Genomic DNA, 19,532 nt, shown 5'->3' on the forward strand with positions numbered 1-19,532 from the left:
AAATACAAAAACTAGCTAGGCATGGTGGTAGATGCCTGTAATCTCAGCTACTTGGGAGACTGAGGCAAGTGAATTGCTTGAACCTGGAAGGCAGAGGTTGCAGTGAGCCCAGATCATGCCACTGCACTCCAGCTTAGGTGACAAAGCAAGACTCTGTCTCAAAAAAAAAAAGAGGGGAACTTGGTATAGGAGGCATGCAGGAGTTGTACGGGTACAAGGTCTGTGTGTCTTGTTTCCATGGCTAACTCGGGGTCTCAGTCCCTCTAGAGCACAGGCTGATGTCATCTCAGCACGGCGCTGAGTTGTTGGCTAGCTGCCTGGAGGTAACCTCTTGAAATTTGCAGCTGGGTCTCTAGGCTTGGTCTGTCTGTCTCAAGATTAGCCCCTGGAACTTCTTTTATTATTATTATTATTATTATTATTACTTAGAGACAGAGTGTCACTGTGTTGCCCAGGCTGGTCTCAAACTCTGGGTTCAAGGAATTCTTCTGTCTCAGCCTCCCAAAGTGCTGGGATTACAGGCATAAGTCACCACATCTGGCCTGGAACTTCTAAGTAAGCACATAATTAGATACTAGCTCATAGTTAGATAAATGTGAAGGAGCTTTATGGTGGGAAAGGGAGGGACGCGGAGTCTATTTTAAGGTTAAGGGAAAAGGCTTCTGCCGTTTGCTTTAAGGTTACATCTTGAGACTAAAGAGAAAGAGAAAGGGAAAAAAAAGTTGTAAAATGCATTTGAAGTTAAGCTGCTCAGTTACAATCATAAGCCACTCGGTTAAGAGGAGACACCCCTGGAAGCCCATTGGGTTATCTTTTTAGGGGGAAAACAAGGAGGTCATTTAGTCATTTGCTCCACAAGAATTTGTTGAGCACCTGCTATGTCTAAGGCTCTTTTGTGGGTGCTGGGGATTCAGTGGTGAACAGGAAGACCCTGGAGGGGAGCAGGACGTGCTCTGGGTCTGAGTCCCTTTCGTCTCTGTCCACCAGGCTGGGCGAGGAGCCTTCTTCACTGTGCTCAGACAGCCTGGCACAAGGCAGGGCTGTGCCAGAGTGGGGATGGTCAGAGCTTCCAGGCTGCTCTCCTCCAGACCCTAGAGCCTGGACTGGGCCTCAGCGACCCCTACCCAGTCAACCTGTCTTCTCCCTCCACCCGCCTCTGGCCGCTTGTGCGTGAGGGTGGGTGAGCCCTTTGGGATGAGTCTCACCGGAGCCTCTGCCAGCTGAACGCCTCCTGCCTATTTAATTTTGCCACTTTCAATCCAACCAGATGGGTGTTTTGGGTCTTGCTGACCAACCCCTGCCTCCAAGAGCAACTAAAACAGAGCCATCCTTGAGAGTTTTGTTGCATGCTTAATACCTGCAGGGAGGGGATTGTTCATTTCAACTTGCAAATGTAATCAGCCTAGCTGACCGAGCAGTCTTCACTCAGTCCCTCATCTTCATCTCCTGTGCCGGGTACGCCCGGTGACTCTCACAGCTCTGCAAATCACAGCAAAGACGGAAAACGAATGCTACGTATATTACGGTACAACCCTATGGAAATACACAGCCACACAAAGGGGTAAGCCTGCTTTTTTATGTACTGATAGAAGAACTCCTCTCCAGTATAACTATGAAGTCAAAGGGGCAAGGTATGACATACTGTGTGGCATGTGCTACCATTTATATAAGAAGGAGGAAGAGAAGGAAATAGTAAGAGAGTCCCGGACTCTTTTTAGTCATTTGTAGAGCAAATGACTAAATGACCTCCTTGTCCTTCCCCAAAAAAGATAACCCAGTGGGCTTCCAGGGGCATCTTCACCGAACTGAAGAGTTTGTAATTGTAACCGAGCAGCTTAACTTCGAATGCATTTTACAACTTTCTTTTCTCTTTAGTTTCGAGATGTAACCTTGAAGGAAACTGCAGAAACCTTTTCCCCTTAACCTTAAAATAGGCTCCACGTCCCTGCCTTTCCCACCGTAAAGCTCCTTCAAATTTATCTGTGTGCGGGTATCTGAGGAGGAAGAGAAGAAGGATCATGCATGACATTTATGTGGAAAGACGTAGAAGAAACTGGTAACGCTGTCACTGCCTCCACCTGCAGGTGAGTAAGAGACAGGGCAGGAGGGAGACTGAACGTGGAACCATGTGAATGTGTTACCTATTCTGGAATAAGCACGACCCAGACTGGGCAACATAGCAAGACCCCATCTCTACAGAAAAATGTAAAACCATTAGCTGGGCATGGTTGTGTACATCTGTAATCCCAGCTACTCAGGAGGCTGAGTCAGGAGGACCACTTGAGCCTGGGAGGTCGAGGCTGCAGTGAGCCATGATTGTGTCACTTTACTCCAGCCTGGGTGACAGAGTGAAACCCTGTCTCAAAAAAAAAAGAAGAAAAAGTGCAACCCATGCCTAAAATATGAAATGAGGCCAGGCACAGTGGCTCATACTTGTAATTCTAGCACTTTGGTAGGCTGAGGCAGGTGGATCACCTGAGGTCAGGAGTTCAAGACCAGCCTGGCCAACATAGTGAAACCCCCGTCTCTACTAAAAATGCAAAACTTAGCTGGGCGTGGTGGGGGACACCTGTAATCTCAGCTACTCGGGAGGCTGAAGCAGGAGAATTGCTTAAACACAGGAGGCAGAGGTTGCAGTGAGTGGAGATTGTACTCCAGCCTGCTAGGGAACAGAGCAAGACTCTGTCTAAAAAAAAAAGACATGAACACAATTTTAAAGTAAGTTATGTAAGTTCCTTGTGCCAGAGCAGGAGTTCCTATTTCTTTGCTCTGTGGGCTCGGCTGAGATGAGTAGCAGCTGGTGACCCTGGCTTGATGTAGTCATTCCACCAACATTTGCGGTGCCCCACCCCCCGTGACACAGCTGTAAGCAAGGAGCTCACCGTAATCACCTGGGGTTGGGATGCAGGTTCCTGGACCACGCCCCAGACCTTGTGGGCCCAGTAATTTGCAATGTTAATAAGCGCCCTTGATAATTTTTGAAACCACCAGAGGGTTAAGAACCATCTAGTCTGGGCCAGGCGCTGTGGCTCACGCCTGTAATCCCAGCAATTTGGAGGTCAAGATCAGCCTGCGCAATGTGGTGAAACCCGGTCTCTACAAAAAATACAAAAATCAGTTGGACATGGTGGTATGCACCTGTAGTCCCAGCTACTCGGGAGGCTGAGGTGGGAGGATTGCTGGAGCCAGGGAGGTTGAGGCTGCAGTGAGCTGTGATTGCGCCACTGCACTCTAGCCTGGGTGATGGAGACAAAACCACCAGTCCAGCACTTTGCCAAGCTCCTTTGTCAATTTCCAGGAGACACAACTCTAGAACTGAGACCCCAGAGCCTGGGCATGCTGCCATACGCTATCATCCTGAACACTTCCATCAACTGCTCCCAATTGCCCTCTGTAGGTATTTGCCCTGACAGCTTCCAGCTGAGTCCTCCAGCACCTTGGCCAAGTTGACCACTCCAAGATAGTGACTTCCCAGAGCCTCTCCGATTCCCAGCTGAAGGCCAGAGATGCCTCAGACTCCCCAAGCCTGAGGATCTGCAGGCACGAGCTGCTTGATAAATTGGTGATGAAGGGGTTCTGATGCCACCTGCTCCCCAGACTCTCAGCCACCAGGAAGCCCTGATAGAGAAAATCAGTGACACCTGGGTAGCTGCTGACCCCTCCCCCTCTTAACAAGGAGGTGGGTTGCACAGGCCTGGACTGCATAACTGGAGGAGGGCTGGGTGAGTCCTGGGGCATCTGAGGCTGCTGTGCCGAGTGAGGGCTTTGGTGCAGGCCGGAAGGTCAGCGTGGAGGGCCAAGCCATGATGTCCTTCCAGAATATCATCCACCTGTCCCTAGACAGTCCTGCCCATGCGGTTTGTGTGATAGGCACAGAAATCTGCTTGGATCTCAGCAGGTGAGGTGCTGGGAGGCCTGCCAGGGCTGGCAGGGCAGAGGCAGGCAGGCCTGAGACCCAGTCCCCTTGCCCAGGGAGTTGGGGCTTACTTCTCTAGCCTCATCTTGGGAAGCCTTGGGTCTCTAGGGGGGCCTTCCATTTCCGACCACTGCCCTGTTCCATTTCCTGCCTCTGCCCTGTAGCGGCTGCCGTGGACTCTTAGGGAGGCAAGTGCCTTGGCCTCTCTGTTCCCTTATCTGTGAAACCGTGGGGAGGCTGGCCTCGGGGGGCTGTGAGGAGTAGGCCGGGGAGATTGCTAGATGCTGGAGCCTGGGGGTGGAGGTGACTCACAGTGGGGTCACAATGCCACCTCCTGAGTCCCACACCCTGTTCTTTTTCCTTATGGGGATCCTTTGTGGCTCAAATGAATGGCTCCTCCCTTCTTGGGAGTTGGGGACTTATCACTAAGATGTAGCTGTGGTAACTTCTACAGTGTTGGTGGTGGGGGTGGTTTGGGCTGGAGCTTGTCACAGAACAAACACAGGGGTCCTTTGGGTGGGAGGGGGGTAGGAATAAAGACCTCAGACCATTCTGACTGCAGACCTCTGCCTCAACACGCTGAGGAGAATGGGGTTTTGGGAGCCGTCCCTCTTCTCCCATGCTGGTCATCTCCTAGGCTGAGAAGGTGAGTCTCCGTGCCCTGAAATGTCTCTTTCATCTGGCAACCCAGGTGTGCCCCTGAGAAGTGCCAGTGCTTCACCATCCGTGGCTCTGGGAGGGTCATGATTGATGTGGCCAACACAGTGATTTCTGAGAAGGAGAGCGCCACCATCTGGTGGCCCCTGTCTGATGCCACCTACGCCACAGTGAAGATGATATCGCCCAGTCCTTCCGTGGATGGGGACAAGGTAAGCCTCAGGGGAAGAGGCGAGGGGCATCTCCCAGGGTGGGACCTGAAATAGCCACTGGGGTTCCCTCCTGGCTGCAGATGTGACTCGGGCCTGTGGAACACGCGTTGTTTTGCATGTCTGATCTTATTCAGTGTCTGCAGCAGACCTGTGGGGTAGGCACTCCATGACCCCGTTTTACAGACAAACGGAGGCACTGGCCAGGCGCGGTGGCTCACGCCTGTAATCCCAGCACTCTGGGAGGCCAAGGCAGGCGGATCATGAGGTCAGGAGTTCAAGACCAGCCTGGCTAATATGGTGAAACCCTGTCTCTACTAAACATACAAGAACTAGCCAGGTGTGATGGCAAGCGCCTGTAGTCCCAGCTACTCAGGAGGCTGAGCAGGAGAAGGGCTTGAACCTCTGAGGTGGAGGTTGCAGTGAGCCAAGATTACACCACTGTTCTCCAGCCTGTACAACAGAGCGAGACTCCATCTCAAAAAAAAAACAAAAGAAAGAAATGGAGGTATCTAGTGAAGGTGCGCTGCTAAGGCAGCAACCAGCAGAACTGGGATTCCAGCTGGGCGGGCTCATCTCGGCCATCTGAGCCCCTGATGGCGATGCTGGGTTGGCTTCCGATCTAGCCACGCCACAGTCTGGCTTCAGGGTGTTAGCAGCATAATTCAGATGGGCTTTTTGGTGAAGGCAGCTCTTCTGGATGTGGAGACTTTAAAGAGATTTAATAGCTAAAGTGTCCTAAATGCATGCTACGTACTAGAGAGCTTGGATCATGTTTTGGGGTGTTGGCCTCTACCATTGCTTTATTACTTTTTGAGAAAATCTCACTCTTGTCGCCCAGGCAGGAGTGCAATGTCACCATCTCGGCTCACTGCAACTACTGTCTCCCGGGTTCAAGCGATTCTTCTGCCTTAGCCTCCTGAGTAGCTGGAACTGCAGGTGCCCACCACCACACTTGGCTAATTTCATATTTTTAGTAGAGATGGGGTTTCACCATGTTGGCCAGGCTGGTCTTGAACTCCTGACCTCAAGTGATCTACCCACCTCCACCTCCCAAAGTGCTGGGATTACAGGCATGAGCCACCACACCTGGCCTACCATCACTTTACATAAGAGGAAACTGAGGCAGGGTGCTGTGTCTAAACCTAAATAGCCTGCCTAGAGTGGGGTAGACCCAAGATTTGAGCTTGAGCCCAAGTGTGCGCTCTCCCTGGATAAACTGTCTCCCTAAGGGGGTGCCTGCCGTGGAGAGGTCCCCCTCCACCTTAGACACGAGGGGGCAGCATGGTCTCCCGCGGTAGAAGCAGGTGTCTCGTTCAGGAAAGGAATGTTCAACCCTGGTTGCAGGTGAGAACCACTGGGACTTGCTAACCTCAATACCCAGGCCACACCCCCTACCAATTAAAGCGGAACCTCGGAACTAGGACCCTGGCCTCCGTGGTTTAAAGCTCTCCAGGTGCCTCCAATGTGGAGCTAGGGGTGAGAACCGTGACGGAGCAGTTCAGCACTGGGGGAGCAGAGTTCCCTCTTCCTCCCCACCACAGCCCGCAGGACCTACTGGAGATGCCCGCTACGGAGGCGTAGGTACACACACCCGCCTGCGCCATGTGTCTAGGGGGAGATGCCCGCTACGGAGGCGTAGGTACACACACCCGCCTGCACCGTGTGTCTAGGGGGAGATGCCCGCTACGGAGGCATAGGTACACACACCCGCCTGCGCCGTGTGTCTAGGGGGAGATGCCCGCTACGGAGGCATAGGTACACACACCCGCCTGCGCTGTGTGTCTAAGGCAGGCAATTCCCCGAGAGGCAAGTAGTGCACTTAGATAGGAACTGAGCGTCTCAGGCTGGGTGTCCTTCTTAGCAACTTACACCCCCAGAGGCCTGTTTCCCCGCTCTCTACCTTATGGAATAGCGGATGGGACCCTGGGAGGGTGAGTTCAGCAGGGAGGATGTGTGGTGTGGTTTCAGGCTTGGGCTCTAGAACCAGGCAGACTGGATCTTAAATCCCTTTGAGTGGTGTGGGCTAAGTCCCTTGATCCCTCTGCCATCAGGGATACAGTTCTCACCTGGACAGGTGGCTGCAAGCCTGGCTCCCAACAAGGTTGGGGTTGGGCATCAGGGCAGGTTCTAGGTCCTCAGGGTACTGACTCTCAGCCCCAAGCACAGAGCCGTGGCCCCTGTAGAGAGACTTCAGAAGCCATAACAGGAAACCAAGGTTACCCGCCTAGACTAGGCACATGGCCTAGGGCTCTGCTCCTGGCCCCTGCCCTCCAACGCTGCCATGGGTTCAGGACGCTGTCTCCACAGGTCTCGGTCAAGTACTATGGGCTCAACGAGGATGCCCCTGTGGGCAAGGCTGTGCTGTACCTCACTGGCATTGGTGAGTGTGGCTCCCACCAGGAGCCTTGGGGAAGGGGTGGTGTTGCGGGGGGGCTTGCAAGAGGAGCCGAAAAGGATTCTCCCTGTAACAAGATGCCTCCCGTGGGCCCCAGGAATTCCTGAACTAACTCCTAAATGGATTCATTTGAGATACCCACTCACACACTCCCTCCCCCACGCTCACTCACTTCTCCATCTTCATGCACTGCCAACCTAATACTGAGAATAGAAACAGCCAGAACTTCCGTGTTGCTGCATTTACCCACCTACGCCTGTCTGGTGCCTTCGTTCTGCCTCTTGGTTACAACTGATGTGTCTAGTTCAAAGTAAATCTTTCCTGTCTGACTAGAGCCTTTCTTGTTCAAGAACATTTCTTTGGCAATTCTTATCGACGTAAGAAGCTGACACCCTTCCCCATTGCTAGATCACCCCCGTCAGCTCAGGAACAAACCGTAACCTCTACTTTTTTTTTTTCTTTTCTGCGTGTGTGTGTGTGTGTGTGTGTGTGTGTCTGTGTGTATGAGAGAGAGATGGAGTCTTACTCTGTCACCCAGGCTGGAGTGCAATGGCACAATCTTGGCTCACTGCAATCTCTGTCTCCCAGGTTCAAGCGATTCTCCTGCTTCAGCCTGAGTAGCTGGGATTACAGGCATATGCCACCATGCTTGGCTAATTTTTTATATTTTTAGTAGAGACGGAGTTTCACCATGTTGGCTGGGCTGGTCTTGAACTCCTGACCCTGTGATCCACCTGCCTCTGCCTCCCAAAGTGCTGGGATTACAGGCATGAGCCACCAGGCCTGGCCATAACATCTACTCTTAAACCCGATTCTAGGTTGCCTTTAAAGTCCACTTTCCCATCTCTGTTCCTGGAGAGCCATCTGTGTCCTCAATTTCTCTAGAATCTATTCAGATTAGGCACCTGCCAGCAATGGAGCTCTTCAGAACGCTAACATCTGTAACACTAAGTTTGTTTTGTTTCGTTTTGTTGAGACAGGGTCCCACTCTGTCACCTAGGCTGAGCTGAAGTGAAGGGACACAATCATGGCTCATTGCAGCTTCAAATAATCCCCTTACCTCAGCCTCTCCAGTAGCTGGGACCGTAGGTGTGCACCACCGTACCTGGTGGGTTCTTGGTTTTGGTTTTCTGGTGGTGGTTTTTTTCTTTTGAGATAGAGTTTTGCTCTTTTTACCCAGGCTGGAGTGCAATGGTGCAATCTCGGCTCACTGCAACCTCTACCTCTTGGGTTCAAGCAGTTCCCCTGTCTCAGCTTCCCGAGTAGCTGGGATTACAGGCACCTGCCACCATCCCCAGCTAAGTTTTGTATTTTTAGTAGAGACAGGGTTTCACTGTGTTGGCCAGGCTGGTCTCGAACTCCTGATCCGCCCACCTGAGCCTCCTGACGTACTGGGATTACAGGTGTGAGCCACCGCGCCTGGCCCATACCTGGTCTTTAATCTTTTATACAGACATAGGTTTCCCTATGTTGCCTAGGCTCTCCCCACCTCAGTCTCCAGAGTAGCTGGGGCTACAGGCATGTATCGCCATGCCCAGCTGATTTTTTTTCTTTTCATAGAGGGGGAGTTTCACCATACTGCACAGCCTGGTCTCAAACTCCTGGCCTCAAGTGATCCTCCCACCTCAGCCTCCCAAAGTGCTGGGTTACAGGAGCAAGCCACTGTGTCCGGCCATATTAAGCCTTTCCTATGTCTTAGAGCATAGAGCTTTCTGGAAGGCTAGGGAGGTAGGTTTTGCAAATAAGAATCACTTGTGTAGAGGCTGAAAGGCATGAGATAGCCTGAGGACCATGATGAACTTGTTTTGTGAGTTCCAGGGAGGTTTGGGGTATACACGTGACTACTTGGGCCTCTCAGGGCTTGGTGATGTGAAGCTGCTACCTTTGAGGATGGTTTTTGCTTCTAAACTGATAGCATGCCAGAAAGGTTGACGGCCTGATGCCAGCCTTGGGCAGCCCCACAGGATGTAACCTGTAACTTTGAGGCTCCATCTGGCACGTCTAGGTGGCTGGGACACTCTTCTCTTCTGTTTCAGAGGTCTCCCTAGAGGCAGACATCTACCGCAATGGGCAAGTTGAGGTATCAAGAGACAAACAGGCTAAGGTGAGTCTTCCAGCGAAAGCGGACAGGGAAGGGGCCTCATAAGCCGGATCTGCCCACAGGTTCACTTGATCTGACCTTCCTAGTGTCTAGTCCGATTGCTGTGACATTGCTAATGGATTAGGTATGGGGAAAGAAAAACCAAGCTCTGTCACCCAGGCTGAAGTGCAGTGGTGTGATCATGGCTCACTGCAACCTCCGCCTCCCGAGTTCAAGCAATTCTCCTGCCTCAGCCTCCCCAGTAGCTGGGGTTACAAGCGTGTACCACCACACCAGCTAATTTTTGTATTTTCAGTAGAGACAGAGTTTCACCATGTTGGTCAGGCTGGTCTCGACCCCCTGACCTCCAGTGATTCACCTGCCTCGGCCTCCCAAAGTACTGGTATCAAAACTGATTAAATTTCTAGCTCACTAAAAAAAAAAATAGTATGTCTGGCAACTCTAGATGCATGTCCTACCCTGGTTGTGAAGTCTCCTAGACGAGAGGATTAGCTGTCACTTTAGGTGACACATCTCTCTTCCAGGCTGCCTCGGTCCCTGATTCTCTGACCCTGAAATGAGGTAGGTAACTGGTAACCCTGAACCTAGCTGCTTTTCCTTCCTCTTAGCCTCCTTACCTGATGTTACCCTCCTGTTCCTACAGGTACTTGACCTCACCGGTCCTGTTCCACAGGTCCCTGTGGCCCTGGAGAAAGGCTTGGCCGGCCTTTCTGCTGTAAGGTGGCATCCGAGAAGCAGAGGATGTACTTGGCTCCTTCCTATCTCATTTGCAGAAAAAATGGACCTGGGGTCCCAGTGGTAGGGGTGCCATCCTGCTTGTGAACTGCAACCCTGCTGATGCAAGCCAGCAACTTGAGGATAAGACCCAGCGAGTGATCTTCTCAGAGGGTAGGACCTCAGACTGTCTCCAACTTTCCTTCTTGGTCTTTTCCTGCTCTACTTCTCAGCAAAACACAGATCTCAGACTAATTTTCTCTGCCACCCACACCCTCTCCCCAGCCCCCATGCCAGGGCTGATCAAATCCTTTGTCCTGGGTTGGAGTTGTGTCATTGGGAAGAGGTCACATGGCCCCATGCAAAGAGCGTGGGTGGTTACAAACTGTTATTTCCGAGCTGTGAACTTGAGCACACTCGCTTCCCTAGTCTTGTTTCCCTGTTTAAAATGGGGATGATACAGCTGGCTGCCCAACTGTATCAGTCAGTTGACAGTTGGTTGACAAGACTAAATGAAGACAATGGGGATATACGCACCGCTTTCTAAAAAGCCTCTCAGCCTGGGCCAGGAACCTTTGACTGTCTTGGGTAAAAGTCATCTTGGATTGGGTCCTGATTTGTGGTTGGGACCTCGGTTCTGGGTCTTAGCAGTAGAATGGAATGTCTTGGTTCCTACTGAGGCTGGAGGTGAACCCTCACTGAACTGACCCGAGGCCGGACCTGCTGTGTTTGTGGGGACCAGGGGATAAATGCCATCCTCACTCAAAAGGAGGCCCTGCGGTTTGCAGCTTGCCCGTAGCCACCTAGAACAAGCAGTGAAGTGCAGTGCTTCAGGCCTCAGCCCTAGCAAAAGGCAGGGGGTCCTTGGCACTCTGTTCAAGCTCCCCGCCCCTCTCTATTGCCCCTCCCTCCACCCCCAGAGCACTGGCCTCCAGGCATTCCCGAACCTTGGCTTTGTCTTTTGCCCAGAAATAAAGAATCTGTCTCAGATGACACTGAACGTCCAAGGCCCCAGCTGCCTGTTAAAGAAATATCGGCTGGTCCTCCATACCTCCGAGGAAGAGTCGAAGAAGGCGAGAGTCTACTGGCCCCGAAGTGAGTGTTCTTGTGCCAGCGCCAGCTTTGCCTTGTTCTCAACGTGCCAGGGCAAGTTGTGCCCACATCTCCTCCCACCAAGGTCCCTGGCAGAAGCCTGCTGGAGACCTAGAGCTGCGGATAAGGGGCTGTCTTGGGTGCACTTGTGTTTCTAGGATTCTCTGGCTGCCACCTTCACCATAGGCTAAGTCTGTACACATGGGTGAGTTATTGCACCTCTAAGCCACTTTCTCCGCTTGTAAAACGGGGGTAGCTGTGCCTTCCCTGCAGGCTGGAGGAGAAGAGGCAAATCGGCTGAAACAGAGGATATTGTCTTACACAGATTAGATCACGTCTTCCAATGACCCCTCTCGGGAAAATCTACCTTCGTTCTTTTTTTTTTTTTTTTTTTTTTTGAGATGGAGTCTCCTTCTGTCACCAGGTTGGAGTGCAGTGGTGCAATCTCGGTTCACTACAACCTCTGCCTCCCAGGTTCAAGTGATGCTTCTGCCTCAGCCTCCTGAGTAGCTGGGATTACAGGCACATGCTGCCATGCCCAGCTAATTTTTTGTATTTTTAGTAGACAGGGTTTTCACCATGTTAGCCAGGATGGTCTCGATCTCCTGACCTCGTGATCCATCTGCCTCAGCCTCCCAAAGTGCTGGGATTATAGGCATGAGCCACCGCGCCTGGCCCCATTTTTGTATTTTTAGTAGAGATGGGGTTTCACCATGTTAGCCAGGATGGTCTCGATCTCCTGACCTCATGATCCACCCACCTCAGCCTCCCAAAGTGCTGGGATTACAGGTGTGAGCCACCGCACCCAGCTCATCTTTACTCTTAACCAAGACCCACTACCTTAAATTTCCAGAAATTCAAGGCCCAAAGCTAGAGCAGCGGCCATGATAGCACCTACATCCCAGTCACCTGCCACCCACCACCCATCTTCAGCCCTCTGGCTGGGAGGCAGGTAGCACGCTCTATTCTATAGATGGAGGGCTGGTTAGGAGGTAGACCTGTCCAGCTCCAGCAAAAGAGCCTTGTGCAACTCTTGACTTCCCTGAACTAGCTCAGTACTTAGTACCGCTAAATCTCTCAGGGAGAGCTCTCTGCTTCTGGAGGGACACGCCAGCATGCTTTTCGTTTTTCCTTTGAGAGAGGGTCTCGCTCTGTCGCCCAGGTTGGAGTGTGGTGGTGTGATCACAGCTCACTGTAAACTCAGCTTCCTGGGCTTAAACTGTCTTTCCACCTCAGCCTCCCAAGTAGCTGGGATGACAGGTGTGTGCCACTACACCTGGCTAATTAATTTTTTTGTAGAGACAGGGTCTCACTTTGTCCAGACTGGTTTCAAACTCCTGGATGCAAAAAATCCTCCTGCCTTGGCCTCCCAAAGTGCTGGGATGATGAGTGTGAGCTGCTGCACCTGGCCCAGCCTGCTACCTTCTCTTAGAAACCATGCTTACCTTCAGCTGGGCAATAGGGGTAGCCTGTGGTCTTTACTGTGCTTGTTCTCAGAGGGCACTATCTCTGCTGCCAGCATTGGAGAGTGAGCCCCTGTCACTTCTGGCCTGCACTCTGGGGCCTTAGCTCAGTCTCCTCCTCCATCTCTTCTGCAGACCATAGGTCACAGCTGGATTTCAGAGTAGCCTGGGATTAGCCAGAAAAGGCAGCCCAGCTTGGACATGGCCGTCTTACGTGTAGGCTGGAGCGAGCCTAAGAAACCCAGGGGTCTAGGTCCAGTTCAGGCCACAAGAGCTCCTCTGGCCCTGCAAGGCCTGCCAATGCTAAAGTAGGTGGGCTAGGCCAGGCAGGCCTTGGAGTCCACCAGTTCACGTGGCATGCTAAGGACACCATACTCCATCATGTGGATCATAGCAAACCACCGGTTTCTTTATTGAAAAAGCTTATTCAAAAATCTAGGGGCCAGGCAGCATAACTCACACCTGTAATCCCAGCACTTTGGGAGGCCAAGACTGGTGGATCACTTGAGGTCAGGAGTTCAAGACCAGCCTGGCCACCATGGTGAAACCCCCTCTACTAAAAATACAAAAAGTAGCTGGGTGTGGTGGCGCTCGCTCATCATCTTAGCTACTCGGGAGGCTGAGGCAGGAGGATTGTGTGAATCCAGCAGGCAGAGGCTGCAGTGAGCCGACATTGCACCACTGCATTCTAGCCTGGGCAAAGGAAGGCAGTGGGTGACCTTGGCAAATGCTGTTGATAGACTAAGGCGCCCAAGCCCGTAGGAAAACCAGTCCTCAGAATGGTAGTCATTAGTGACCCTGATAAGACCGGTGAAAAGCCAGGTTGAAATGAAGAGGCATGATAAATCTAGGCCATGGAAGGAATCCTCCATAATGGGAGATGTATGGTGGTAATTACAGGGGGCTGGCATGCAGTCGAGCGTTTCTGAAGCTGGTGGTGATGGACAGGTGTGTTAGATGGAACTGATCCAATAGGGCTCGGGAAATGGATTCTAGGGGAAAGATCTGACATGCTTGCTGAATAGAAAGCCAGGAGACAAAGTTCTAAACAGGCTGGGCATGGTGGCTCCCACCTGTAATCCCAGCATTTTGGGAGGCCAAGGCAGGAGGATCGCCTTTAGGACTGTGGAATACAGGTGAGTCAGTGGACAGAAACGAGACAATTGTGTTTAAGTCATGCTGGCGGTCTGCTCTGAGGTCCAGTCATAGCCTGAGACGAGGCCGTTCAGTGTGGGACTTTCTCCAGATCCTCAGGTGCAAGAGTGAGCTTTTTAAAGCTCACTGTAAAGCTTGTTCATAATCTTAGCTACTCTGGAGGCTGAGGCAGGGGGATCGCGTGAACCCAGGAGACAGACCTGGTGTGACCAGAATGGAGGTTCTCCAGGAAAGTAAACTATAAAAGGATGTGGGAATGGACAGTATGTATAAGAGGGTGTAGTGATGGGGTTTTGAGCTCTGAGAAGGGTAAAAGGGAAGTGGGGATGGAGGGTGGGGATTCGCTGGGGTGGGAACATAGGTGAGCTAAATAAATAGGAAGGCATTAAGCCTGCCTTGGAGGTGGCGTGCAGTCTGGGTTATGACCATTGTAATGGATGTCTAAGGTGGCTAGAACCCACGTTCATTGAAATAAGGTCAAAGAGATCAAAACGTCTGGGGGTTCTAGTCCATTGTCAGATGCCAGTGACAATAGTGGTGGAGGCAAGTGGTGCTAGAACAATCCATGAAGGATGGAGGGGATGACATAGTCCCCAAAAGAAGGGGTAGCTGGCATTATCCGATAGCCTGCACCTCACAGGGACTGGGGTGAGAAATGGTCCAGAAGTGCCAGTGAAGGACCAAGAGGGTTCCCGCCCTGCTGCGGGGCTGGCACTACACGGCAGGTAGGACAAAGCTCGGCTGGAATCGTCGGGATTTGTTCTGTGCTCTGAGGATCCAGCTCTGGAAGAATAAACACGTTGCGTGCTCTCAGAGCCTGCTAGGACAGAGGGACAGACAGCCAGAGACTAAGCAGAGGCTGGAGGGGAGCCCTTTAAGATGCCCCCAGAGGAGGCAGAGAGAGTTGAGAGATAGCTAAGGCCTTCCGGGCAGCTCAGTGAGGACCAAGGGCAGGAAGGGCCTTCTAGGCAGAGGCAGCGCTTGTGCCTGGGTCGCAGGGCTTCTGGCCTCTTCTTGGTTTCTGGTTTTTGGTGTGCGTGTGTTTGTTTGTTTTGAGATGGAGTCTAGCTCTGTAGCCCAGGCTGGAGGATAGTGGCACAATCTCAGCTCACTGCAACCTCCGCCTCCAGGGGTCCCGGTTCAAGCAATTCTTTTGCCTCAGCTTCCTGAGTAGCTGGGATTACAGGCATGTACCACTATGCCCAGCTAATTTTTGTTTTTAGTAGAGATGGGATTTCACCATGTTGGCCAGGCTGGTCTTGAACTCCTGACCTCATGATCTACCCACCTCAGCCTCCCAAAGTGCTGGGATTATAGGCATGAGCCACTGTGCTGCCCTGGCCTCTATTTAATGGGGACAACAAATGCCTGCCTCAGTGTCGTAAGGGATGTGAGCCCATGAGCCTGCAACACCTGTCGCAGCTCCTAGCAAAGATGGTAAGCCCACAGTGAAGTGTTAGCTATGCTTCAAACAAACTAGCTATGAGATGGGTCCCCAGAGGGTCCACTGAGGGACAGCCAGCCAGTAAGGGCTTGTGGCAAACAGACTGTGACCCCCACACTTGGTAGTGAATCATTCTTGTGTGGAATGGCCACAGGGAGCCCGGGTCCCAGAACAGGAGCAGGCCCTTGGTATGCAGCACCTCCTGGGCTGGGTACCATGGGCCAGCTGATTATAGCAGGTCAAGAGGGCTGTGTCTGTACTGGGCAGTCGCAGGGGTTCCTGGGGGAAGACTGCCTTGTCTGGTCTTTCCCCTTGAGGCCTGGCTCAGAGCTGGTGAAGCCTCTAGGCAGATGAGAAGCAGGAACCAACACAGGAGTGGTCCCGGTGGGCCCAGTTCCCTCACAGCCAGCAGCAGGACTGAGGCCAGGTCTGTGACCAACATCCCCAGGGCCTCCAAGGAGGGGCTACTGCAGAACTGCAGAGTCCACGGGAGGGCTGCTGGGGCCCCATCCCAGACCAAGAGGCCAAGGACCCAGGGCAGCACGTGACTGGGGGCAGCCATGGCCACAGCTGCAGCCATCTGCTGGCACGCAGGAGGAGCTGGAGACAGGCCGCTGGCAGTGCCGTGCAAAAGGTCTGAGGATGCTACGGTTCCTGGATCTCTTGGTTCTGGTGTCCAAAGTAAACCTAGCTTAGGAGTCCCTGAAATAAGATAAGAAGTCACCTGGAGTCTTTAGACGGAGTCTCACTCTGTCGCTCAGGCTGGAGTGCAGTGGTGTGATCTCAGCTCACTGCAACCTCTGCCTCGCGGGTTCAAGCGATTCTCCTGTCTCAGCCTCCTGAGTAGCTGGGATTACAGGCACATGCCACCACACCCAGCTGATTTCTGTATTTTTAGTAGAGGCAGGGTTTTACCATGTTGGTCAGGCTGGTCTTGAACTCCTGACTCGTGATCTGCCCTCTTCAGCCTCCCAAAGTGCTGGGATTACAGGTGTGAGACACCGCACCTGGCCATCACCTGAAGTCTTAAGCAGGAACAGCCATCATCAGGCCCACAGTTGCCACATCAGGAACAGATAAGGAGAACAGGCCAGGAAAGTTCTAGTGGCCCAGGTCAGAGAAGCTTGGGTCAGGGTCATCTTTGGCATAGAAAATAGAAAGACTTGGGCTGGGCGCAGTGGCTCACGTTTATAATCCCTCCACTTTGAGAGGCCAAGGCAGGCAGGATTGCCTAAGCCCAGGAGTTGGAAACCAACCTGGGCAATGTGGCGAAACCCTGTCTCTGCTAAAAACACAAAAAACTAGCCGGGCATGGTAGTGCACACCTATAGTCCCAGCTACTTTGGAGGCTAAGGTACAAGAATCGCTTGAACCCAGGAGACAGAGGTTGAAGTGAGCTAAGATTGCGCCCCTGCACTCTAGCCTGGGTGACAGAATGGGACTCCATCTCAAAAAAAAAAAGAAACTTAGGATCTAGTTAGCAAAAGACAACCACCACATGTGGTCAGCTTCCTTCTGATCCCCCCTGCATGGTTCTGTATTTAATGACCTAAAACTAGGAGACAGGCATCACATGTATACCCATACATGAGGTGGGTAGATCATGAGGTCAGGAGTTCACAAGAACACTTGGTTTCTTCAGAAACCTTGATGGAGGCGTCATCCATCCAATAAATGGTTCTCACTGACCTTTCTAGCATCAGTAAGTGTGACTTTTTTCAGATGAGGCTGCCAAGCCTAGCCTGGGACAGTTACTCACCTTTAGGACTTTATACTATTATCACAGGAGTTGCATTCGTGGGTCAAAATGTAGAACCACTCACCCTGAGTCTTCATTCCAGCCAGGAGTCTTGAAGGCATCGCCTCCCGAGCTCCAACTCCTGGCGTGTAATAGGCCTTCGAGGAGTATTGGTGCATAACTGGTCCTCGCTTGTGTACGAACATATGGTTTCCTCCAAGCCCTGAATGCTAGAAACGGGGAGGTTGAGCCAGTTCAGCTCCAGCCCTCCTGGAACTCCCAGGCTTGCCTCTGATATGAGGAATGAGCTGGGACCCTTGACCATCAAATGTGGTGACCGGCACTAGGTTACTTCAGTGGCCGGTCCGTCCCTTCCTTCTCTCCTAGAAGACAACTCCAGTACCTTTGAGTTGGTGCTGGGGCCCAGCCAGCATGCTTATACCTTGGCCCTCCTCGGGGACCACTTGAAAGAGACCTTCTACCTCGAAGCTATGGTGTTCCCGTCCGCTGAATTCTCAGGCCTGATCGCCTACTCTGTATCCCTGGTGGAGGAGTCTCAAGACCCGGTATGTCCTCACATAGATGAGTCCATGGGCTAGGATGCTCAGGTAGGGGAAAGCATCTCCCGCAGTTGTGCAGAGCTTGGGCTTTGCTGGGGCAGAGCTGCAGAAGGCAGGCGGGGCCCAGCTGGGGGCCGGGCTGAACGGCCAGAAGCCTGGGGGTAGGAGGGGAGGGAGTAGATGTGGAAGCAGGTTGCTAACAGAACCTTGTCTTGTTGCAGTTAATTCCAGAGACTCCGCTGTACAAAGACACGGTGGTGTTTCGGGTGGCTCCCTGCATCTTCATTCCCTGCACCCAGGTGCCTCTGGAAGTTTATCTGTGCAGGTGAGAGACCCTCAGGCCGACTGTGCCAGGTGGTTCTCATAACTGGCACCCTCTTTTCTGTATGCAGGGCAAGGTGGGTAAAGATGGCTAGGACCTCTGACCAGGTGAGTGTAAACCTTTGGTCTGAGCTGTCTGGACCTGACCCAAGACAGTCCAATACATGCCTGAATATTCCCAATGCTGGGCATGGAGCAGTGAATGAGACAGTCCCCCATTCTTATGTGAGGGTCAAACAACATGGTTTTAAATAGTAGCAAGTGCTCTAAAGCAGGGCGAAGGATGGAGAGGTCAGATGAGAACCTGTTCCAGGGATGATGAGGCTCCTGTGGAGCCAGCAGAAGAACAGGTGTGAGCCCAGGAAGGGGCAGTGGGGGGCTGGGTGAAAGGAGCAGAGCCCTGTGGGCCCTGGGCATTAGGGAGAGGTGTCTGGGGCCATAGCCACCTCAAATACCGTGGTGAAAACTTTGTCACCTGGATGCCTGCAGGAAGATGGTACTGCTCACCCACTGCCATTTAGGGGCCCTGGTTCCTTTCAGTCTTGTTAAGCTTTCCCTTGGGGCGGCCTCCTCCTCGATGGAGGCTGGGTGTGCACATTCCTAGGTCCAGGCCCAGGCCCCAGGGTGGGAGGAAGAGCCAGGATCCGGGCGCTGCCGCCTACTGTTGCAGCTGGTGGTCTGGAAGTCTCCTGAACCACTTCTCACATGCCAAAAGCCTCAACACACACAAGGCCACATCCAGCTTCAGGGAATCCAGAAACGGTCTCTGCTACGTAGCTGCGTGCCTAGGGAGAAAAGGAGAACGGGTCCTGAAGGCACAACCAGTGGGAAACCAAGGGTTCTGTCTGCACTTCTGGCCACATGGGAAGTTGGCTACAAATAAAAGATGGGAGACCAGGCTAGACAGCGTGGCTCAGGCCAGGGCGGCAGGAGCACGGCCGTCAGAGGTGGGCTTGGTCTGCGGTAGGACATCCCTGCCCCACTTGGTCCATACCAGCCGCCTCCAGATGACTACTGCCACATCGCCCCTTATTACAAATTCCTTATGTGAAGGCTGTCTTTTTTCTTTTTTAAGGTAGGAGGCGAAGGATAATGCTGATAGAATGCTCTAGTAGGGATGGGAAATACTAATAGAAAGGAAGAGGCAGCCAGGCATGGTGGCTCATGCCTATAATCCTAGCACTTCGGGAGGCTGAGGTTGGCGGATCACTTGAGGGTCAGAAGTTCAAGACCAGCCTGGCCAATGCGGCAAAACCGTGTCTACTAAAAATATAAAAATTAGCTGGGCATGGTGGTGGGTGTCTGTAGTCCCACTTACTCGGGAGGCCGAGGCAGGAGAATCACTTGAACCTGGGAGGCGGAGGTTGTAGTGAGCCGAGATTGCACCATTGCACGATCTCCTGCAATCAGGAGCCTGCGCAACAGAGCAAGACTCCGTCCCCTACAAAAAAGGTAAAGGTAACTGCAGGAGCCCAGCTGGTAGGATGGGTGTGCAAGTCAAACCAGCCTTAACGTGGGTGCAAGGGCCACTCACCATGGTTCAGGAAGGAACGCACAGAATCGACTAGGAAACAGCAGGATGGCTGGATGGTGCCAAGGACCTGTTGAAATCGGCGATCTTGGGCCGGGCGCGGTGGCTCACGCCTGTAATCCCAGCACTTTGGGAGGCCGAGGCGGGCGGATCACGAGGTCAAGAGATCGAGACCATCCTGGTCAACATGGTGAAACCCCGTCTCTACTAAAAATACAAAAAATTAGCTGGGC

General features: G+C 52.5%; 1 protein-coding gene across 1 annotated transcript in view; it reads left to right on the forward strand.

The window, feature by feature from the left end:
* Nucleotides 1-3,732: 3,732 nt before the first annotated feature.
* The window catches only part of PADI6 (peptidyl arginine deiminase 6), a 28,461-nt gene continuing 12,661 nt past the window's right edge, over nt 3,733-19,532 (forward strand). The window contains exons 1-8 of the mRNA XM_064363734.1: nt 3,733-3,898; nt 4,608-4,785; nt 7,093-7,165; nt 9,217-9,284; nt 10,055-10,169; nt 10,965-11,090; nt 17,275-17,453; nt 17,669-17,772. Of these exons, the coding sequence (XP_064219804.1) occupies nt 3,804-3,898; nt 4,608-4,785; nt 7,093-7,165; nt 9,217-9,284; nt 10,055-10,169; nt 10,965-11,090; nt 17,275-17,453; nt 17,669-17,772 (938 nt within the window). The 5' untranslated portion in view covers nt 3,733-3,803. The remainder of the gene's footprint in view (nt 3,899-4,607; nt 4,786-7,092; nt 7,166-9,216; nt 9,285-10,054; nt 10,170-10,964; nt 11,091-17,274; nt 17,454-17,668; nt 17,773-19,532) is intronic.

Source organism: Aotus nancymaae, unplaced genomic scaffold, assembly GCF_030222135.1.
Source record: "Aotus nancymaae isolate 86718 unplaced genomic scaffold, 86718_ANA_hifiasm-v0.15.2.pri h1tg000053l, whole genome shotgun sequence".
Lineage (NCBI taxonomy): Eukaryota > Metazoa > Chordata > Mammalia > Primates > Aotidae > Aotus > Aotus nancymaae.